This window comes from Astatotilapia calliptera, chromosome 17, assembly GCF_964374335.1.
Source record: "Astatotilapia calliptera chromosome 17, fAstCal68.1, whole genome shotgun sequence".
Lineage (NCBI taxonomy): Eukaryota > Metazoa > Chordata > Actinopteri > Cichliformes > Cichlidae > Astatotilapia > Astatotilapia calliptera.
This window is the reverse complement of record NC_137438.1, coordinates 8,406,953-8,426,520: the sequence shown is the minus strand read 5'-3', so window position 1 is coordinate 8,426,520 and position 19,568 is coordinate 8,406,953. Positions and strand designations below refer to the sequence as shown.

At 42.0% G+C, this 19,568-nt stretch overlaps 1 protein-coding gene across 1 annotated transcript in view; it reads left to right on the top strand.

The window, feature by feature from the left end:
- The window catches only part of LOC145421626 (ephrin type-B receptor 1-like), a 141,224-nt gene that overhangs the window by 27,102 nt on the left and 94,554 nt on the right, over nt 1-19,568 (top strand). The window contains exons 2-5 of the mRNA XM_080292190.1: nt 15,178-15,242; nt 15,851-16,141; nt 18,545-18,763; nt 18,871-19,051. Of these exons, the coding sequence (XP_080148316.1) occupies nt 15,178-15,242; nt 15,851-16,141; nt 18,545-18,763; nt 18,871-19,051 (756 nt within the window). The remainder of the gene's footprint in view (nt 1-15,177; nt 15,243-15,850; nt 16,142-18,544; nt 18,764-18,870; nt 19,052-19,568) is intronic.

Sequence of the window (19,568 nt, the reverse complement as noted above, 5' to 3'; positions counted from 1 at the left end):
ACCTCACAGCAAGATGCCTCTCTGTTTAAAACCACTTGTCAGCTGGAGCCTTTCTGCGTGGAGTTTGCACGTTCTTCTTGTTCCTGCATCGTTTTCATCTGCATGCTTTGGTTGAAAAACTGAGGATTCTCGAGTTAACCTAACATATAGGATTTAATGTGAGTGCGTGGCTTTCAAGAAATCCAGCTCCTGTCCTTTACCACTCCAGATAGACTCCGGACCTGTCACTTTTACCCCTAGATTGGTACATCTTGGTTTTGTAGTGCACACTCAGTACAAATGAAGCCAAGCCAACACCAACCACTGACCAGCGTGCTAAACTCAGGAATAAATATGCATTACAGTAACATAAATAGAATTCTAAGACAAAATAAAAGCATCAAAGACAATTCAGAATCAGAATCAGAATCAGAATCAGAATGGGGTTTATTAACAAATGTTGAGCAGGTTTACAACATTAGGAAATTGCTGCGGTGCTTCAGTGCAAACATAGTGTCATAAATAGCACTTAAATAGACATGGAAAAAAATAAAAGTAGGGATAAGAATTAAAAGTGCTACGTGGGAAGATATGTGCATGAGATATACATGAGATATATACATGAGAATAAGAATTAAGAGTGCTACGTTGAAAGATATATACATGAGTGCAGGTGGTGATCAGTGCCAAACATGGAATGATGCAGTAAACACAGCGTAGGGTCATGTGTTAGTGGCGGGTACAGTCATATGGTTATTGTTCATGTGTCCAACAGCAGAGGGGAAGAAACTGTTCTTATGGCGAGAGGTTCTGGTGCGAATGGACCGGAGCCTCCTGCCTGAGGGGAGCAGGTCAAACAGACTGTGTCCAGGGTGAGAAGGGTCAGCTGAGATCCGAGCTGCACGCCGCAATGTCCTGGAGGTGTACAGGTCCTGCAAAGATGGGAGTCTGCAGCCAATCACCTTCTCAGCAGAGTGCACAACACGCTGCAGTCTCTGTTTGTCCCTGATAGTGGCTCCAGCGTACCACACGGTGATGGAGGAGGTGAGGATGGACTCGATGATTGCAGTGTAGAATTGCATCATCGTCCGTGTTGGCAGGTTGAATTTCTTCAGCTGCCTCAGGAAGTACATCCTCTGCTGGGCTTTCTTGATGACGGAGGTGATGGTGGGCTCCCACTTCAGGTCCTGGGTGATGGTGGTACCCAGGAAGCGGAATGAGTCCACAGAGGTGATGGGGGTGTCAGTCAGGATGATGGGGGGGAGTGGGGCTGTGTGCTTCCTGAAGTCCACAATAATCTCCACTGTCTTCTGGGCATTCAGCACCAGGTTGTTGTGGCTGCACCAGGACACCAGACATTCAACCTCCTTCCTGTAGGCAGACTCGTCCCCGTCCGAGATGAGTCCAATAACGGTGGTGTCATCTGCAAACTTGATTAGCTTGACAGACTGGTGGGTGGAGGTGCAGCAGTTGGTGTACAGGGAGAAGAGCAGAGGAGAAAGAACACAGCCCTGAGGGGAGCCGGTGCTGATGGTCCGGGAGTCCGAGACATTCTTTCCCAGCCTCACATGCTGCTTCCTGTCCGTCAGTAAGTCAGTGATCCACCGGCAGATGGGATCAGGCACATTCATCTGGGAAAGCTTGTCTCGGAGATGGTCTGGAAGGATGGTGTTGAAGGCAGAGCTGAAGTCCACAAACAGGATCCTGGCGTAGGTTCCTGGGGAGTCCAGATGCTGCAGGATGAAATGTAGAGCCATGTTGATGGCGTCGTCTACAGACCTGTTGGCTCTATATGCAAACTGCAGGGGGTCCAGGAGGGGGGCCGTGAGGGTCCTGAGATGGGAGAGAACTAGGCGCTCAAAAGACTTCATGACCACAGATGTCAGAGCCACGGGTCTGTAGTCATTTAGTCCAGTGATCCTAGGTTTCTTGGGGACAGGGATTATGGTGGAGGAATTGCAGGAATTAAACATGATTAAAACAATAAAATAAAGAATAAAATCAACAGCTCATACTGTGTAGAAGCAAAACAACATTAAAACTGAAAGAAAAAAAACTCACATAAATGAACATATTTGTCACTTATTTAAAGTTTTATCTGGAAGTTTAAAAACTGCTGAAACTACAGTTCCTTACATGACCACTTGAGGCTGTCTCTCAACTGTCTTTTATGGCGTATTTTTGCACCTAGCCTATCCAGTCTTTCAGTGATGACGTGATGAATCCTGCTTCCGGGCCCAAACTACTCTGTGTTTGATAAGACATGTTTTAATGCTTTGTATCTTGTTCTATTTAATCTCAACAAGCCCCTAAAAACAGTCAGTGATCACTGTCGGACTCTCTTGGTTTTTATTACCACTATTCATTTTAAAGCTCAGTTTTTAAAAACTTATGATGTAACTACAGCCCAGCCCATGCAGCAGTATATTAATGACTAACCTCGTATTGTGGATGGATTACCTCAGTTGTTCTCCTCACTGAGGTTTGGTCCGTTTACATCCTGCCAAGCGATTGCATTTGTCCCTAACCATCGGGAACCCTCACATTAACTTTTATTGAGTGGAAAAATTTTTTTAGTGTTCGTCCTCCAGCTTTACTGTTACTGTTTATACTAACATAGCTGTGTCGCTAGTGATCGTGTAGCACATCATTATATACCAGGTAGTCCAACTTCAGTAACCCTACAAACGTCACTGCTGTTTAGTTTTCTGTCTTCATTTATGTCAGAAGTGATAGCAGAGCTGTATGTCTTAATTTTTTTTGGTAGAGCAGCAAGACTGATCATTTTATTAAAGATGAAAGAATTTGGAAAGTTTTTCAACTTTCAGTAATGCCACCGTGATCGTTTGACTTTGGGACCTGCAGTGTAGTTTGGGCTCAGACACGGCTAATGACGTCAGACTTAAAGACCGGATTATATGGCTTGCTGTTTGGTTAAAAAGAGTTTTTAGGGGCCAGATTGGGCAACTGCAAACTGGGTTTAGGTGTTAACCCCCCCCCCCCCCCCCCCCCCCGAAAACTGCTGTTAGTATATTTAAACTCAGTGAGAAAATTGCGCGATAAAATGTGGGAACTCAAAAAATATAGGAAGGAGACGATTTTGATGGACTTTACTGCTAAGTGATTTAAAAAGTTTTTGTGCTTCGTATTAAACTGAACTGTGTTTAAAAAACAGTGAAACCTTTGTAAAACTAACACCTGTTAGATCACCTATTTTGGACTTATGCTCACTTGCTACTTTGCCCCATTTAGTCAGTCTGGTACTGGGTGTACAGCCCCTTGCTGACAAAGCTAGCTCCTATTGGCTGGAAATTTAGCACTCCACTCTCCAAAAATGGGCTCTTCTGTCTGGACAAACCAAGGTGGTAACAGCCATAAACTGAGCCTTCAGAACTGGAGTTCACAATGACTACCTCTGCCCTTTATGTACAATCTATACTTTCATGAAATGCCTCTAACAGTCTCCTTTTTTCTAGCTTCATACATAATTCATAAAGATTTAAAATATTCCGTTAAGTCTTCAACAACCAGCAATCATACACGCTAACAAAGTGTAGACACAATCATCCTTCTGAAGCGCTGCCTGTTCACCATATGTCCCACGGTGAATATATAACCTTTAATTTGTAATATATTATCCTCACTTGAGCCCCCTCGTGTAGCCCTCTGAATTATCCATCCCATCAATGCACCAAACAGCGATCCATGATGTGGCATCCACACTCGCTCTCCTTAAAATCGCAGTGTGTCAGCAAGAGGCCTGCTCCCCTTGTGTTAGTCACAAAGGCACAAAGGAGTCTGCCACAGTGACAGACTGGATGCTTCACACGGCGCTTGTGCCTCTGAGCGAGCGAGCGTGCTCATTTGCGTGCGCGCGGCTCTTTTTGTGGCGGTGGCAGTTTCATGCTAAGTTTCTTCCAGAGAAAGAGAGAAAGACAGCCATCATTGGGGCTCAGTTCTAAAAATAATACCCCAGTATGTCTTTGTACTGTTGTGCCATTCCTATTTTCTAAAGACAATAAGTTATTTATTTATTTATTTTACAGTGACTAGCAGAGCCCGGTGTCTAAAAACTCAATATGTTGCACTTATATTTATAGTGCCATTCCTCTGCTTTGACAAGCCATCATGTTTTGGTGAAGCACAATAAATTTTCTGCGTTTTAAAGGGCCCCGTTTGACTGTGTTGTATTGAATTATCCAACATATAATATGTCTCAGTGACAAGCCATCAAACTAAAGAAATCCAACATTACAGAAGTGGTGGCGGCAGCATTTCCCAACTCTTTGTGGCAGCATCACGGTCAGAGCTGTAAGTTGTCAAAATATGCAAGTATAAAGGGGGATTTAGGGGCCTTTTTTCAGCTTCTACAAGGCTGCGACTGAAGGTTTCTCTTAGACAGTGATAATGCTGTAGTTTTGCAGCAGTGACGAACGTGCTCTCTTTCATCAAGTGAAATCATGACACCACAAATTTTCTAGGTCAAGGCTGTTGACAATGTGAGTGGGAAAAGAGAGGAGAGGTGAAATCAAAGGGTGAGGAAGAGACGTAAAGGGAAAAGCGAGAGGAAGACACGAAGACCAAAGTCTGAGACTGAGATTGACTACGTGCGTGTGTGTGTGTTTTCATGTGCGTCAGCTCCGTTGTTCCTTTTAACACAGCTTCCATTCACGACAACAACGTGTCAGCAAGAGAAATGAAACAACAGGAGAAAAAAAGCAGCCTGATACCACCGAAGCATTGGTTACACTTGTGCACACATCTAATCCCAAATATCTGCTCCTGTGAGGCTTTGTGGACTCACTTGGCCTCAAAATGTCCACCTTGTATTTCTCTCTGCTTTTCTTTTATTATCAGATTACTGGTTCACTACCTGTGGTTGAGCAGTCTTCTGTTCTCTGTAGCTGCTGTTGGATTTCCAGCCACTTGGAGGAGCAGTTACTGCTTTCAAATGTATTTCTGTCCACATAGCAACATAAATTTTAATATGGCTTTAGCTAGTTTAACTATGCTTTTCATCAACTCGCAAGTGAAGCATCTTGTAGCCAGCTGGTACAACGTGTCCTTTCTATGGTGAGGGGAAGATAAAGACGAGGTTTATTGAAGGTCAACAACCTCTTTATTTAAAACCATGCTACAGTATGACAACTATGTGTAGCATTATACTGTAAAAGGTAAAATGGCCTGTATTTGTATAGCGCTTTACTTAGTCTCCAAGGACCCCAAAGCGCTTTACACTACATTCAGTCATTCACCCATTTATACAGTGGTGATGGCAAGCTACATTGTAGCCAGTGGCGGTCCTAGCCTGTTTGGCGCCCTGGGCGAACACTCCCCCCCCCCCCCCCCCCCCCCACACACACACACACACACACACACACAGACAAAACATATTAAGGATTGTACATTAACATAAAGCTGTTGCACACACACACACACACACATATGAAGAGAGAGAGAGTATGCATAGTATGCAAACGGCTACCAAACAGCCATCATAATTCGTCATACAATGGGAACAGGGCAAATCAGCAATTGACAATGACTACTAAATATTAAAATCTGTAACATAATGTATTATTTGATTTAATTGAGACTTTAAATCATCAAACTGTAAATTTTAAATTGTTATTGATCCCTTTATATTAGTCCTAAAGTGTATATTTATTTTCTTACTCTTCTTATATATATTGTTTGTTTACTTGCACTGCTGTAACTGGAGCCTCGCCTTTACTGGACTGTAGCGGAGATGACAATAAAGTTTACTTTGACTTCAGCAGCGAGCAGGTGCACCGAGGGCTCTCGCGCTCACTTTTCGTGTATAGAATTTCGGAAAAAAATCGGTGCAAATTATAAGTCTGTATTATACCGGCAACGGAAGGTTGCCGGTTCAAGTGAATAGCAAAGTGAATAGCAACGATGTTAACCCTACTAATGCCATAAGCACCTCCCAGCTTAATAATTGCATAGCTACTGCCTTATCCCATAGCTAGTGTAGCATTAGCTAAATTGGCTAATGTAGCTTCACCTAATGCTACTAACTCATTGTTTCACTATGCGGGTAAATTTATGCAAGTTTCCCAAAATATCTAAGTCTCATATCTTAATGAGATTCAAAATCAATATTTGGGTACGACCTCAAGTTTTATCCCTCCATAAGAGTTAACGTATTGCATAGTATTATGAATTAGCTGAGGTGACACGTAGCAGAAAGCCAGAACCACAGTGGGCACAAATCTGTCACTCAAAGCACCCACGCCTCTAATAATACATCATTTTAAGCAATAACAAAGTGTAAATGATGAGTTATTTAAAAAATAAAATCCTGTCCACATAGCCCATTTTTGACACCAATCAAAAATGAGAGAATTAGCTAAAGAGATCAGTTTTTATTTTTGCTTTAAAGTAGGCATTTAAAATAGAAGCTAGTGGAAAGAGAAGTGACCAGTAGATTTCATTGAGGTTGGTAGTAAATTGCAAGCCTGTCCTTTTTCCAGTGTCACTGCTGGAAACATGCGATCAAAGCTCGCTAACATTACTTGTCCTAAAAAAATATCTGATACTGATTGTTTTTATTATTGAGACATAAAACCTCAAAGCTAAGGTGTTACACGTGAGAAAGGATTTGGGTTTTTTTCTCTTTAATAGCAGATCACAGATAATCCTTATTTATAATAAATGAGCAGCAGGTGCACTTCAAAACATTATAACAGACCAGGTCAGCAACATCCGGCCAATGCTTTACAATAAAACATTAAGTAGACGCAGGAAACTCTCAACACTCTGCTCTGTGACGCTTTCCTCACTTTAGGTTAATGACTTTCTCTTCAAATATATTGCACATTGTTCACCTGCTCAGAATCTTTGTGCAATAAATTACTTTTATGAAGAGGAATGTAGGTTCTTCAATTACCTTCCTTTGAAAGGAGGTTTCGGTGTGCATAAATAAGCGCGGAGCTGACAGTAGCAGACACCAAAAATACTCTAAGGGGTGAAGCACCTAATTTAGCAACTAAGAAACTGGAGAGCAAAAGCTAAAATCCATAAAGAGGAATCCAGCAACCTCGAGCGGAACTTTGACACGGTGATATTTTATCATCGAGGCAGCTCTTGACACAAACACACCTTCAGTAATAAAGTGTCACTAAAGGAAATGGGGAAGTGAGCCAAGGAAGTCATGAGGTCTGTCGTCTCAGGTTTTGAAGTGAATTCATTACGCACAAAGAGAGATGCTCGGCTGGATACAAATATTCAGATATTTTTAAATAGATTTATAATATGAATAACATCTTAATAAGCATAAAAGTTCAGCTAATGGCCATTAGGTTGGTATTCATCACTAGCATAATGCCAGCCTGCGGGATGTATGCTCAAAAAATGAAAACACTGCTGTGCCACATGTGACTGTGAACACAAATAAATACAAATTGTACATTTTCTTACCTGTGACTCGAAAATCATGGCTTAGGTTTGATCTTATGGAGTGCTCAGTGCTCATCTAACCAGTTAGTATCTCTTAAAACTGCATCTGAAACAATATCCACGTGACATGACGGCGTTATGCTGTTGTTGCAGCATTTCAATTTTGTCTCCCACATCTGCGTCTCCTCGTGTAGCCCTACTGTTGTTGCACCGTTCTGCCTGTTTTTGCTGATAGATTGTGCTTTTGAGCTGCTGAGCAGACTCTTTTAAGACAACAAGGTCAGCCCATTAGGCAGTGCTTCAGAGCGATGTTGAATGTGTCGAATGTGGGGATTATTGGGTGAGACTTTGCAGGCTGTGTACACTCACTGCGAAGTGAGTTTAGCTCAAGGGGACTCCATGCAGATAAGAGCAGTTTTTATACACCAGAGTATAATAATAAGCTCCTGTGGGCTTAATAGAGAAAATTGTGTTTGGCAGGGGCTAAATCTTGATAACACTAAAATGTACTTAGTTTTGTTCTTTCTTTCTTTTTTTTTGTTGTTGTTATGAGTCGAGCCTGGCTTTTTGTTTAGCTGTTCATTGAGTGCTTAAATTTAATTATAACATTTCCTGTGGAGAGGCAAATGTTTGCCCTGGTTTTGTGTGTGGAGTTTTTCAGATTTTCAGAGCACTGTTCACTGTCTTATAATTGTCTTTGTAATTGATTTTGGGGGCATATGAGGTTCAATTAAAGCAAAAGAAAAGCTGCTCTGCGTGACTCCTGCGCAGGCTGTGTACTTTTGAGTGCTCACATATGCCTATATATCTATTTATATTTGAGTTAGTGCACATCATCTTCTCAAAGTGTGCTATACCGACTGAGTTGTCCTTCTGTGACACTGTGTCGTTTCACTTGAACGCCTGATCGGTCCATCTCTCCAGGCAGTATGACGTCTTCCTCCCCAGGAGGGCTTTTAGCGTGCGTTAGTCGTGTGTGCGCGTCAGCGTGTTATTTTGCTGTGCTTCCTTAACTGTGAGTATGACACACCCAGCTGTACCTTCTGGCTTTCTTTGAGATACACATAGGAACACACTTGTGTGTCTTTGTGAGGACTCTTAGAACCTGGTATCACCATGTTTGTCCCCAGGACTGTCAGTGGAGCTGTTTTTATGACATAATAGCTTCCTGGTTGATTTTTTTTTTTTTTTTAAATCATTAGTGTTTTAAAACTAAAAAAACATTCCTGTTAAGCCTTCCAGTGCCCATCCTGGTCTTCATTAATACTTCAATTTAGATTCTAAAGTTTCTTTGGTCTAATGTTAATATTTGTTTTTATTTCATAGGTTACACCTTGTGGATGCAGACAGACAAATATCCTTTTGACTGACCTATTCTATTTCTTGTATAGATTTAACTTATGGGTTTTCCATAAAAGAACAGATTTATTTTTTTTGTCTAAACCAGCAGTCCCCAACCCTTTTTTGCGCGACGGACCAGTTAATGTCTGATAATATTTTCACGGACCGGCCTTTAAGGTGTCACGGATAAATACAACAAAATAAAACAAGTGCCAGTAACAAAAAAAAGAAGATTTATTCATAACACATGGGAAAAAACCCAGGGAAACTGAGTTAACGATAAAAATGATAAAAACCAATAAAAACACTGAAAACCATAAATTTCACACCCGAGCCTCAACTCTCGCGATCCAGTACCAAACGAATCATGGACTGGTACCGGTCCGTGGCCCGGAAGTTGGGGACCACTGATCTAATCCAAAGAACAACTGAGAAAAAAACCCTCTACTAAGTCCAAAATATAAATCTACAAGAATAATTCTACATTTATTATTCAGCACAGAATAAAAACCTGTCGTATGGCTAAAATCCTGTCTTTGACCCATTGATGGTACAGAATAATATACAAATGAAGCCATCATAGATGCACATTATGTCTGACTTCATTATGTCTGCCTGTAGTTTGCCTCAGACAAAACACTTTTGTTGATGAGTTTTGTCAAACATTTGGGTCGTTCTGCATTTCAGAAAGGAGGATTATTCAGGGTATGCTCATAAGCTAACAACTTGTGACAGTAAGTTGTTAGTTTCACAGAAAGCGCTGCACTTCACTGAGATGGTACTCTTGAGGTTTCATAACTGGACTTCACATGGCTGACGTCATTGTAGCTACCTCCATCTTTTATACCATCTGAGTCATTCATCCGGTACGACCACAGCAGTCTTTAAGGAGACTTTGATTTGCAAGTCCACGAAATCAGAACAACGTGATTGGGCAGCTGTGCTGATGGTGTGTGAGCCCAGTCCCCAAATGGCGCTCAAAGGTATGGTTGGTTTCATGTGCAATTTACAGAAGTTGCCTGGTGCAGTCCATTCATTTCAAAATCAAGCGCAAAAAAACATCCTCTTTTTTGGCATTAAATATCAGCGCAGTTGATATTAAATTGTGTGACGTGAATGTTAGTAAATTAGTTTGTGCGCTTGATTTAAATAGTCCCCTCCCTATTTTGGGCTTTAAGAAAGGAGCTCCCAGAAATACATATGTAACTGGGGCAGCTGCCTAAATTTCAAGGATCTCCACCTCTTACATGCAGTCTTGTAAATCTAGACCCTAGTGAGGTAAACACATCGATACAACCCCCTTGGCCCCTTACCAAAACAATTACCAACTCTCAAAACTGCCCTTTGAAGTTGAGACATGTGTGCCATCAGTGCTATAGGGAGGTGCCACATATATGTGCGCACACTGCCATGTGAATCGGGACTAACTGCAGTCTTTGGGCAGTAGGACACACTATGCCAATTAGCAGAAGATGAACTAACCACACTTCCCATTTGACCACTGGTACGCACACATAAAGAAAGAGAGGGAAAGAAAAGGTTGCAAAACAGGGAAATTACTTCTAATCCGGGGGCCTGTGATGAAAATACTTTTAACTTCTCCCTCGTGGGCCACAACAAGGATTTAACAACCTCTTTGACTGCTACTATATCGCACAGATTTACCTGCTGTTTCCTCTGCTGTAAAATGGCTTTTGCTTTCGTTCAGCGGTGTACAGGGCTGGTTGAAGAGCTGCACCACTGCGGGGGAGGAAGGCACACTGCGATCACAACCTCCAATATGTCAAAAGTAATTAGGCTGTTCGGCGAGTATACCCTATTATGTGCAGAGAGGTGTGTGCTGTTAATTAGACTGATGAGGAGATTCTCTAATAAGCCCAGCATAGACCATCAAACACATGTCTCGTTTTGTTCTGATTAGACTTCTTTTCTCATTGAAACTGGGAATTCGCAAAGCATGTTTGCTAATGCACTGCAGTTTATTAAGTGGTTTTGTGCAAATATATGAATGATTAGTGAAGTATTGATCGGTCTGTTGAAAGAAGTTTAATAGGCAAATATTGTGGTATTTGATAGTTAATAGAGGCCACATAATTATAGCTTCCTTGCTGTTCCTTGTCAGACTTAACAGGATGTTAAATATGTTTTGGTTTTTCGACTGTTGACGGACAAAACAAGTCATCATGGGATGAACTGTCGAGATTTAATTTGAATGTTGCACCAATCTAAAGTGATTCGCTCTATATTTACATGCATGCTTATCTTCAAGCACTGCTTTGTAATCATTTTGCAGTGAGCAAGACAAAATGGCATAAAATGATGAATTGCAGGGACCCACAGGTGTTTCTGGGTGCAAAAGTACAATCAATTTTTCAATAAATGCATTTGCCAATGAAGTCTGTGGGTAGAATGCTAACCTTTCCTGTGAGTGTGCCACTAAAACCTTCCTTTAAAGCAGGTTGGTGGTAAGTGTGGTGCCAATGCAGTGCCACCGTATTCAATTCTTAAAGCAAAGCCTTGAATAAGGTCCCTTGTTGCAAGACTTTGCTGGAAGGTAAGGCTGCATGAGCCGTTCCAACATCTCTTCTGTCATTATTGTGGATTTGTCTCATTGTGTCTTTTTTTTTCTTCTTTTCAGTTTTTTTCCCACCTAAACTTCAAAGTTTCTTGCAGGTAAAAATATGCATGGTAGAAATAAACTGCTGTAGATCACTCTTTGAAAATCTTTGTTGACAGCGTGCCACTAAACGCACCGAAGCTACAAATTAGACAGTGACACTTGTCGTCGTTTAAATGAGCTTTGGTCCAAGAATTTGATAGTCGGCTACATTTTTCGCGTGACAAGCGTTTCATTTCCCAAAACGACCTTCTCTCCCAAGGGAGAGAGCTGAAAAAGGGGGTTCTGCTTTAATTAGGCTAGCTCGCTCGCAAAACATAAAAAAACAACAAAAAGAGTGGAGTAGTGGAGGGATGAAAGATGGAGAGCTAGAATGCAGGAGAGGATGAAGGTGCGGAAAGTGTGAGGAGGAGGAGAGCAGATAATGAGAGGCAGGGTGACAGTATGAAAGAGTGCAAGAGGAAGAGAGCGTGTCAAGAATCAAGGGGGGGTTGTTTGCCTGCGGCCGCCTCATGGTGTGATGTCGCTGAATCTTCTCACCGTGTTTTATTACAAGGGGCTCGGTGTTGGGGTCGGCCTTGTCAGCATGTCAGCTAGCTTATGTTGGCTCGTGCGTCTCGGCGTGTCCGCTCGCACCGTGTCAACGTTCATTTTTGCATGCAGTGGCTGAGTTCATGCCACGAGTGACACAGGAGATAAGAAGGAACCCAACTTACCTATATAATGGCGGGGTGGGGCTCGGCGGTTTCTCTTGTTCCACTTCCTCTGAGAGCAACACGGAGCACCTTTAATGATTTGAATAAGTCTACCCCCCAGTTTGCTGCGGTCATGGTCAACTATATTTCCTGTAACACGCGTTAGTTACCAGGAAAGTGGAGTGGCATAAAAATTTCAGGCATGCTTTCCATTACACTGGTTTGCTGCAGACTTTACACGAGGGTCAGTTTGTCATCAGCTTTAAGATCCTTTATTTTAAATACTATTTTTCCTTCGTTCTTTATGTTGCTTTCTATTTACAGTATTGCAGTAACATTATTTGTTGACATGCTAAATATTTAATGAAATATATCTGTCATTCTCCAATTTCACAGCTCGCCAGGCTTTGCATTCATGCGACAGGGCAATACATAAAACTGATTCTTAGAGCTGCTCACATAGCCATTTTTCACCATTAACACAGTGGGATCTATAGCATGAAGACGTATTATGACCTGTTTAACAGCGAGCGTTGCCATCTGGGCTTTGCTGTCGTGTAGCTTTGCTTACGGCGACTCTCGCGCTGTAATTCTTGGGTTTCTTTGTTGCAATGTGAGAAGGTACGGTCAGCGTTGTGAAGTGTGTTACTGTGTCGGTGTGTCACCCAGCAGTGATTTAATCGGCGTGCCAGGAAAAAAAATGGAGGTTAGAGCTGATGGTGTAGTTTCAGTGGGACGCATGAAGTCATTAGTAACATCCAGATCAACTGAACGCTACTTCCATACATTCGCCTAATGAAGTCGTTTATTTGATTGCTGTTGCCGCTGCTGACTTATTACACCTGTATGCAATTATTCTTTAATATATGCTAACTGCCAATTTGAGGCAGCAACATGTTAAATTGATGCAATCATTTATTTCTGAAAAGGAATTACAGTTTTAAAAAATGCGCATAAAATCACCAGATATGCATACAACAGTGTGTGTGTGTGTGTGTGTGTGTGTGTGTGTGTGTGTGTGTGTGTGTGTGTGCGCGCGCGCGCGAGCGGGTTTCTTTGCATTTTCTTTTTTTTAGCAGGAAATTAAATCACTGGTGAATCAAAGAACATGGTTACAGGGATGCAAAAGTCATATGAAAGTGTGGTATTGTCAGAGAGAAGCAGAAAGAAGTCCTGCTTATTGATTTACACCAATGCTCTTAATGACTGCATAGCACACCCACAAAAGTCAAAATAAATAGCTTCCATGGCTTCCTGGATATCTTCTGATGCTGTTGATGAATATTTTTTTGCCTCTCATTCAAAAAAAGCTCTTACAAATCTGCCTTTCTAAAAAATATTATTATTATTATTATTATTTATTAGATTTTAAGGTTTTCAAATGCAAAATCCTTCGAGGCAAGTCTTGCCACTTTTCCATCTTGGCAACAGCTCTGGGCTCTTCTGTCAGGCCATTATTTTTTCTGCCAAGCATGTAGTTGCGTCAGAGCAAGAACACAACTGGACATGTTTGCTCTTATAAAGAGGACCAGCAGATTTTGTTTTACACTAGTGCTGGGTTATGTGTTTGGTGTTACCCAAAGATTTCCCCCTCAGGATTCTTTCAATGACAAGTCTTTCTGGTTATATTTTAAAATTTTGTTTTCTTTTATTTTCTTGAATAGTCAGGCCCCATCTTATCTTAAAGACCTTGTAATGTCACATCTCACCAGTAGAGCACTTTTGTCATGGGCTGCTGGATTACTTGTTTTCTAGAGTATTTACAAGTAGAATGGGAGGCAGAGCCTTTGGCTTTCAGGGCCTCTCCTGTGGAAACAGCTTTCAGTTTGGATTCAGGATTAAGATTCGGTTTAAAACATTCCTTTTTAATAAAGCTTATAGTTAGGGCTTGATCTGGTGACCCAGATCCCTCCCTTAGTCATCATGCTGAAATAGGCCTAGGCTGCTTTGGGTTCCCATGTTCCACTGAATGTTTCTTCTTCAATTACTTCTTTTTATACTTTCTACCTCTGTACACACCACTCTGTATTTAATCATTAGTTATTATTAATCTCTGGTTCTTTCTCATAGTGTGTCTTTAGTCCTGATTCCTCCCATCACATCCAACTAGTTGCAGCAGATGGTTACCCCTCCCTGAGCCTTGTTCTGCTGTAGGTTACTTCCTGTTAAAAGGGATTTTTTTCCTTCCCACTGTCACCGAGTGCTTGCTCATAGGGTGTCATCTGATTTTGGGGGTTTATTTGTATTGAGGTGACGGTTGTTGTGATTTGGTGCCTTACAAATACAAGTGAATTGAGTTGAATATATCTGCTAACTTCATTGTGTCCTTAATTATATTCTACTAACAGTTCTAGTTCTGGTGCATTTGCCTAATTCAGTGGTTAACTCTGAATTTCAATCTACAACTAGAAAATCAAAGAAAACACAAAAGTCCAATTTCCCATTCGGGACTTGGGAATGGTTTCATTTTCAGTGACAGTTATATTATATGTTATCCAGCTGCTACATCAATCAAATCTTTCTTCTGTCATTCGTGACTTAATAAAGCTTCAGACAGCGACTGTCGTTGTAATCATAAATGTGAAATATTAGATATGCTGCCTTTTCCATGATAGAATTACATTTCCACATACTGTCAAAGCTAAATAATGCAATATGGGATAAAGTCATTTGTGTACATAATGAACACTGAGTAATGAGGGTGTGTTCTTCCTTGGCACTGCCTAATGTGATTAGGCAGGCTATCTGCTTTGAACATAACTGTTTTCTGTTACGCAGAGGTTCGAATAAAACCTGGATTAACCGGATTACCTTCATCATTATGTCCTGTCATTGTGGCTTGTGTTCAAACTAGATTAACATACCCAGGGGTCGTTTGTTTTTTGTTGTTGTTGTTTTTTGCGCCTCTTTATCTCTTTATCACAGGTGCACAGAACAGACAGAGCATTGCAGAAATGGTCAGAAGTAGGGCTTTATGAATATGAATATGAATGGTACATATCACAAAGCAGTGCTGAAAGTTGTCATCTGAACTGACTATTAATTAAATCCATACCTGTCCTTCTGGTGCAGCCTCCTCTTTTCAGCTCTTTCTCTCTCTCTCTGTCTCTTTTTGTCTGACAGAGACAGTGATGGATACAAGGACGGCGACAGCTGAGCTTGGCTGGATATCGTTCCCTGCCAATGGAGTAAGAACAATGTGCAAAGGTGTACTCTGTGTGTGTGTGTGTGTGTGTGTGTGTGTGTGTGTGTGTGTGTGTGTGTGTGTGTCCGTGCGCCCTTGGGAAAAAACTGTTTGAGTACACTTTACAGTGGTCCAGTAATGAGTCTGTCAAATTCCTAATTACAGTAGCAAGGTGACACCAATTAACCACTACTGATGTAAATAGAATGCATTCCAAAAGATCAGTGAGGTGCATCACATGGGAGTCCGCAGCAGCCGAATAGAATAGAATAGAATAGAATAGAATAGAATAGAATAGAATGGGTTTTTCCATCTAAATTGAGCTCCTTGGCTGTTTAAATTCTGGCTTGGCGACTGGCCGGTCACAGTGGTCTGCTGTGTGCGTTTGAGGTGAGTGACTCTAATTGTGATGAATGGTTTACCCATGTAGCACAGAACAAGGTAGAGGAGAAAAAAAGAGAAGGAGACAAAATGGGAGGGAGGGATAAAGTTTAATTTGTGTCAGGTTTTGGTAAACCCATTCATCATTTTGGCCTCTCCTCTCCCCTCTCCCTCTGCTTCCTCCCCTCTCCTACTACTTGGCCCTTCTTCTCACACGCACACATCGCCCAGTGGGAGGAGGTGAGCGGTTACGATGAGAACCTGAACACCATCAGGACGTACCAGGTGTGTAACGTGTTTGAGCCCAGCCAGAACAACTGGCTCCTCACCACTTACATCGACCGGCGCGCGGCGCAACGCATCTACGTGGAGATCCGCTTCACTGTGCGCGACTGTGCCTCCATACCGAGTGTCCTGGGCTCCTGCAAAGAGACGTTCAACCTCTACTACCTAGAGACCGACAGGACTGTTTCAGACGGCATCAAAGGGGTGGAGTACTGGGCCAACGCACCCTTCCTAAAGGTAAACACTTTAGGTAAAAAGAGGGGAGAGGGAGTAAAGATATAGTGTTATTTACAGATTTTTAAAAAGCAACAAAAACCCTATACAGTGGGGCAAAAAAGTATTTAGTCAGCCACCGATTGTGCAAGTTCCCCCACCTAAAATGATGACAGAGGTCAGTAATTTGCACCAGAGGTACACTTCAACTGTGAGAGACAGAATGTGAAAAAAAAATCCATGAATCCACATGGTAGGATTTGTAAAGAATTTATTCGTAAATCAGGGTGGATAATAAGTATTTGGTCAATAACAAAAATACAACTCAATACTTTGTAACATAACCTTTGTTGGCAATAACAGAGGTCAAACGTTTACTATAGGTCTTTACCAGGTTTGCACACACAGTAGCTGGTATTTTGGCCCATTCCTCCATGCAGATCTTCTCGAGAGCAGTGATGTTTTGGGGCTGTCGCCGAGCAACACGGACTTTCAACTCCCGCCACAGATTTTCTATGGGGTTGAGGTCTGGAGACTGGCTAGGCCACTCCAGGACTTTCAAATGCTTCTTACGGAGCCACTCCTTTGTTGCCCGGGCGGTGTGTTTTGGATCATTGTCATGTTGGAAGACCCAGCCTCGTTTCATCTTCAAAGTTCTCACTGATGGAAGGAGGTTTTGGCTCAAAATCTCACGATACATGGCCCCATTCATTCTGTCCTTAACACGGATCAGTCGTCCTGTCCCCTTGGCAGAAAAACAGCCCCATAGCATGATGTTTCCACCCCCATGCTTCACAGTAGGTATGGTGTTCTTGGGATGCAACTCAGTATTCTTCTCCCTCCAAACACGACGAGTTGAGTTTATACCAAAAAGTTCTACTTTGGTTTCATCTGACCACATGACATTCTCCCAATCCTCTGCTGTATCATCCATGTGCTCTCTGGCAAACTTCAGACGGGCCTGGACATGCACTGGCTTCAGCAGCGGAACACGTCTGGCACTGCGGGATTTGATTCCCTGCCGTTGTAGTGTGTTACTGATGGTGACCTTTGTTACTTTGGTCCCAGCTCTCTGCAGGTCATTCACCAGGTCCCCCCGTGTGGTTCTGGGATCTTTGCTCACCGTTCTCATGATCATTTTGACCCCACGGGATGAGATCTTGCGTGGAGCCCCAGATCGAGGGAGATTATCAGTGGTCTTGTATGTCTTCCATTTTCTGATGATTGCTCCCACAGTTGATTTTTTCACACCAAGCTGCTTGCCTATTGTAGATTCACTCTTCCCAGTCTGGTGCAGGTCTACAATACTTTTCCTGGTGTCCTTCGAAAGCTCTTTGGTCTTGGCCATGGCGGAGTTTGGAGTCTGACTGTTTGAGGCTGTGGACAGGTGTCTTTTATACAGATGATGAGTTCAAACAGGTGCCATTCATACAGGTAACGAGTGGGGGACAGAAAAGCTTCTTACAGAAGACGTTACAGGTCTGTGAGAGCCAGAGATTTTCCTTGTTTGAGGTGACCAAATACTTATTTTCCACCCTAATTTACGAATAAATTCTTTACAAATCCTACCATGTGGATTCATGGATTTTTTTTTTCACATTCTGTCTCTCACAGTTGAAGTGTACCTCTGGTGCAAATTACTGACCTCTGTCATCATTTTAAGTGGGGGAACTTGCACAATCGGTGGCTGACTAAATACTTTTTTGCCCCACTGTATACCTATCATTGCCTCTTGCATATCTGGAAAGCTTCTCACTGTGGAAGTTCCATTGTGTCCACTTGCACCCATCCAAGTGGAAATTCTCTTGTGTGTCAAAATGGTGACCACTGGACATCATTTTCGTTTTGAGGAAGTGAACAAACTGACAGGAATTTTGCTATGTGCAACAACGCAAAGACGGCATACCCAACACCTTGGGGCTTGAACGTTGTGGTCTTATCAACTAAAACTGCTGGTTCTTAGCTGGAGACCAAGCAGATTCCAGAAAGTGTTAAATTACACCTTCCTTGTATGTCAGTTCAAAAGAATGAAATCCAAACATTGAACCAGTCCAAAATCGATCAGTAAGTAAGTAAAACTGCAACAAAGGCTAAAAGTATTCACAAATCGTTTTGTAGCCTGAAGCCTTAACCTCCACTCGCTATTAGAATTTAACCCGTATTGACTGAATGTGTTTGTGCTTGTTGAGATTCATAAGTCACCTCTTTACTTAAATGTCATGCTCATGCTCTCATGCATTTGCAATTTCACAGAGACGTTTAATTTTGCCTGGCCACTGTGGAGGTTTATCGGGGGGAAAGATACAATAACAGCATTTCATAGCATTTGGGCATTAGCGTGTTTACCTGATAGGTAGAAAATCTAAATCAATAAAGAAAACCTTTGTTAAAAATTTATCTTTTTTTCCTTCTTTTTCTCTCTGTCAGGTGGACACCATTGCAGCAGATGAGAGTTTCTCCCAGGTTGATTTTGGGGGCAGGCTGATGAAAGTGAACACAGAAGTGAGAAGTTTTGGGCCTCTGTCCAAAGGCAGAGGTTTCCATTTGGCTTTCCAGGACTTAGGCGCTTGCATGTCGCTTCTGGCCGTCAGGGTATTCTACAAGAAATGCCCCAGCATCGTGCAGAACTTTGCTTTCTTCCCAGAGGTATGAAACAGAGCTAATTGAAATCGGTGGTGATTTTTACGAGAGCTTGGCACAGCCATCGGATGGATATTTAAATGGAATTTTTTAATGATTCTTATTTTGTGCAGACGCTGACCGGAGCAGAGTCCACCTCATTAGTCATCGCCAGAGGAAGCTGCATCCCCAACGCCGAGGAAGTAGACGTGCCCATAAAGCTCTACTGTAATGGAGACGGAGAGTGGATGGTACCCATAGGCAGCTGCAGCTGCAAGGCGGGTTATGAACCTGACAATGGCAATGTGTGCCGAGGTAAATCTGTACATTAACGAGGCCGTGCTAGTTCAAACTGAGCTCGTAAAAAATGAAGATGAAATGAGAACATCAGCATATACTGCACCGCATCAGTGCATATCAGAGGTGCTGCTGTGTGGACTGAACTGATAATCTGTTCTCAGATCTCTGCTGATGACCTTGCTACAGCAAACACTTAAACACGCTGCACATGACTTTCTTGTTATTTTGTAGCAAAAGCTAACAATCCAGTATGACAGCAAATCAATAACCAACAAACACGCGTCTAATATTGAGCCCCAGCAAACATGCTACTGCGGCAATCAATATCTCATAGCATACGTCAACCTCCAACATGGAAATTATTTAAACAGAGGAAATACTATTTTAATCAAAAACATTTCAGCTTTCTTTGTTTATATGTCCCAAATATATGATTTTTTAAATAAATGGAACTGTATATTTGCTGAGTAAATTCTGGAGGAAATGCAAGTGCTTTATTAGCTCCAGGAGGGAAAAAAAGTGTGTCAGTTTT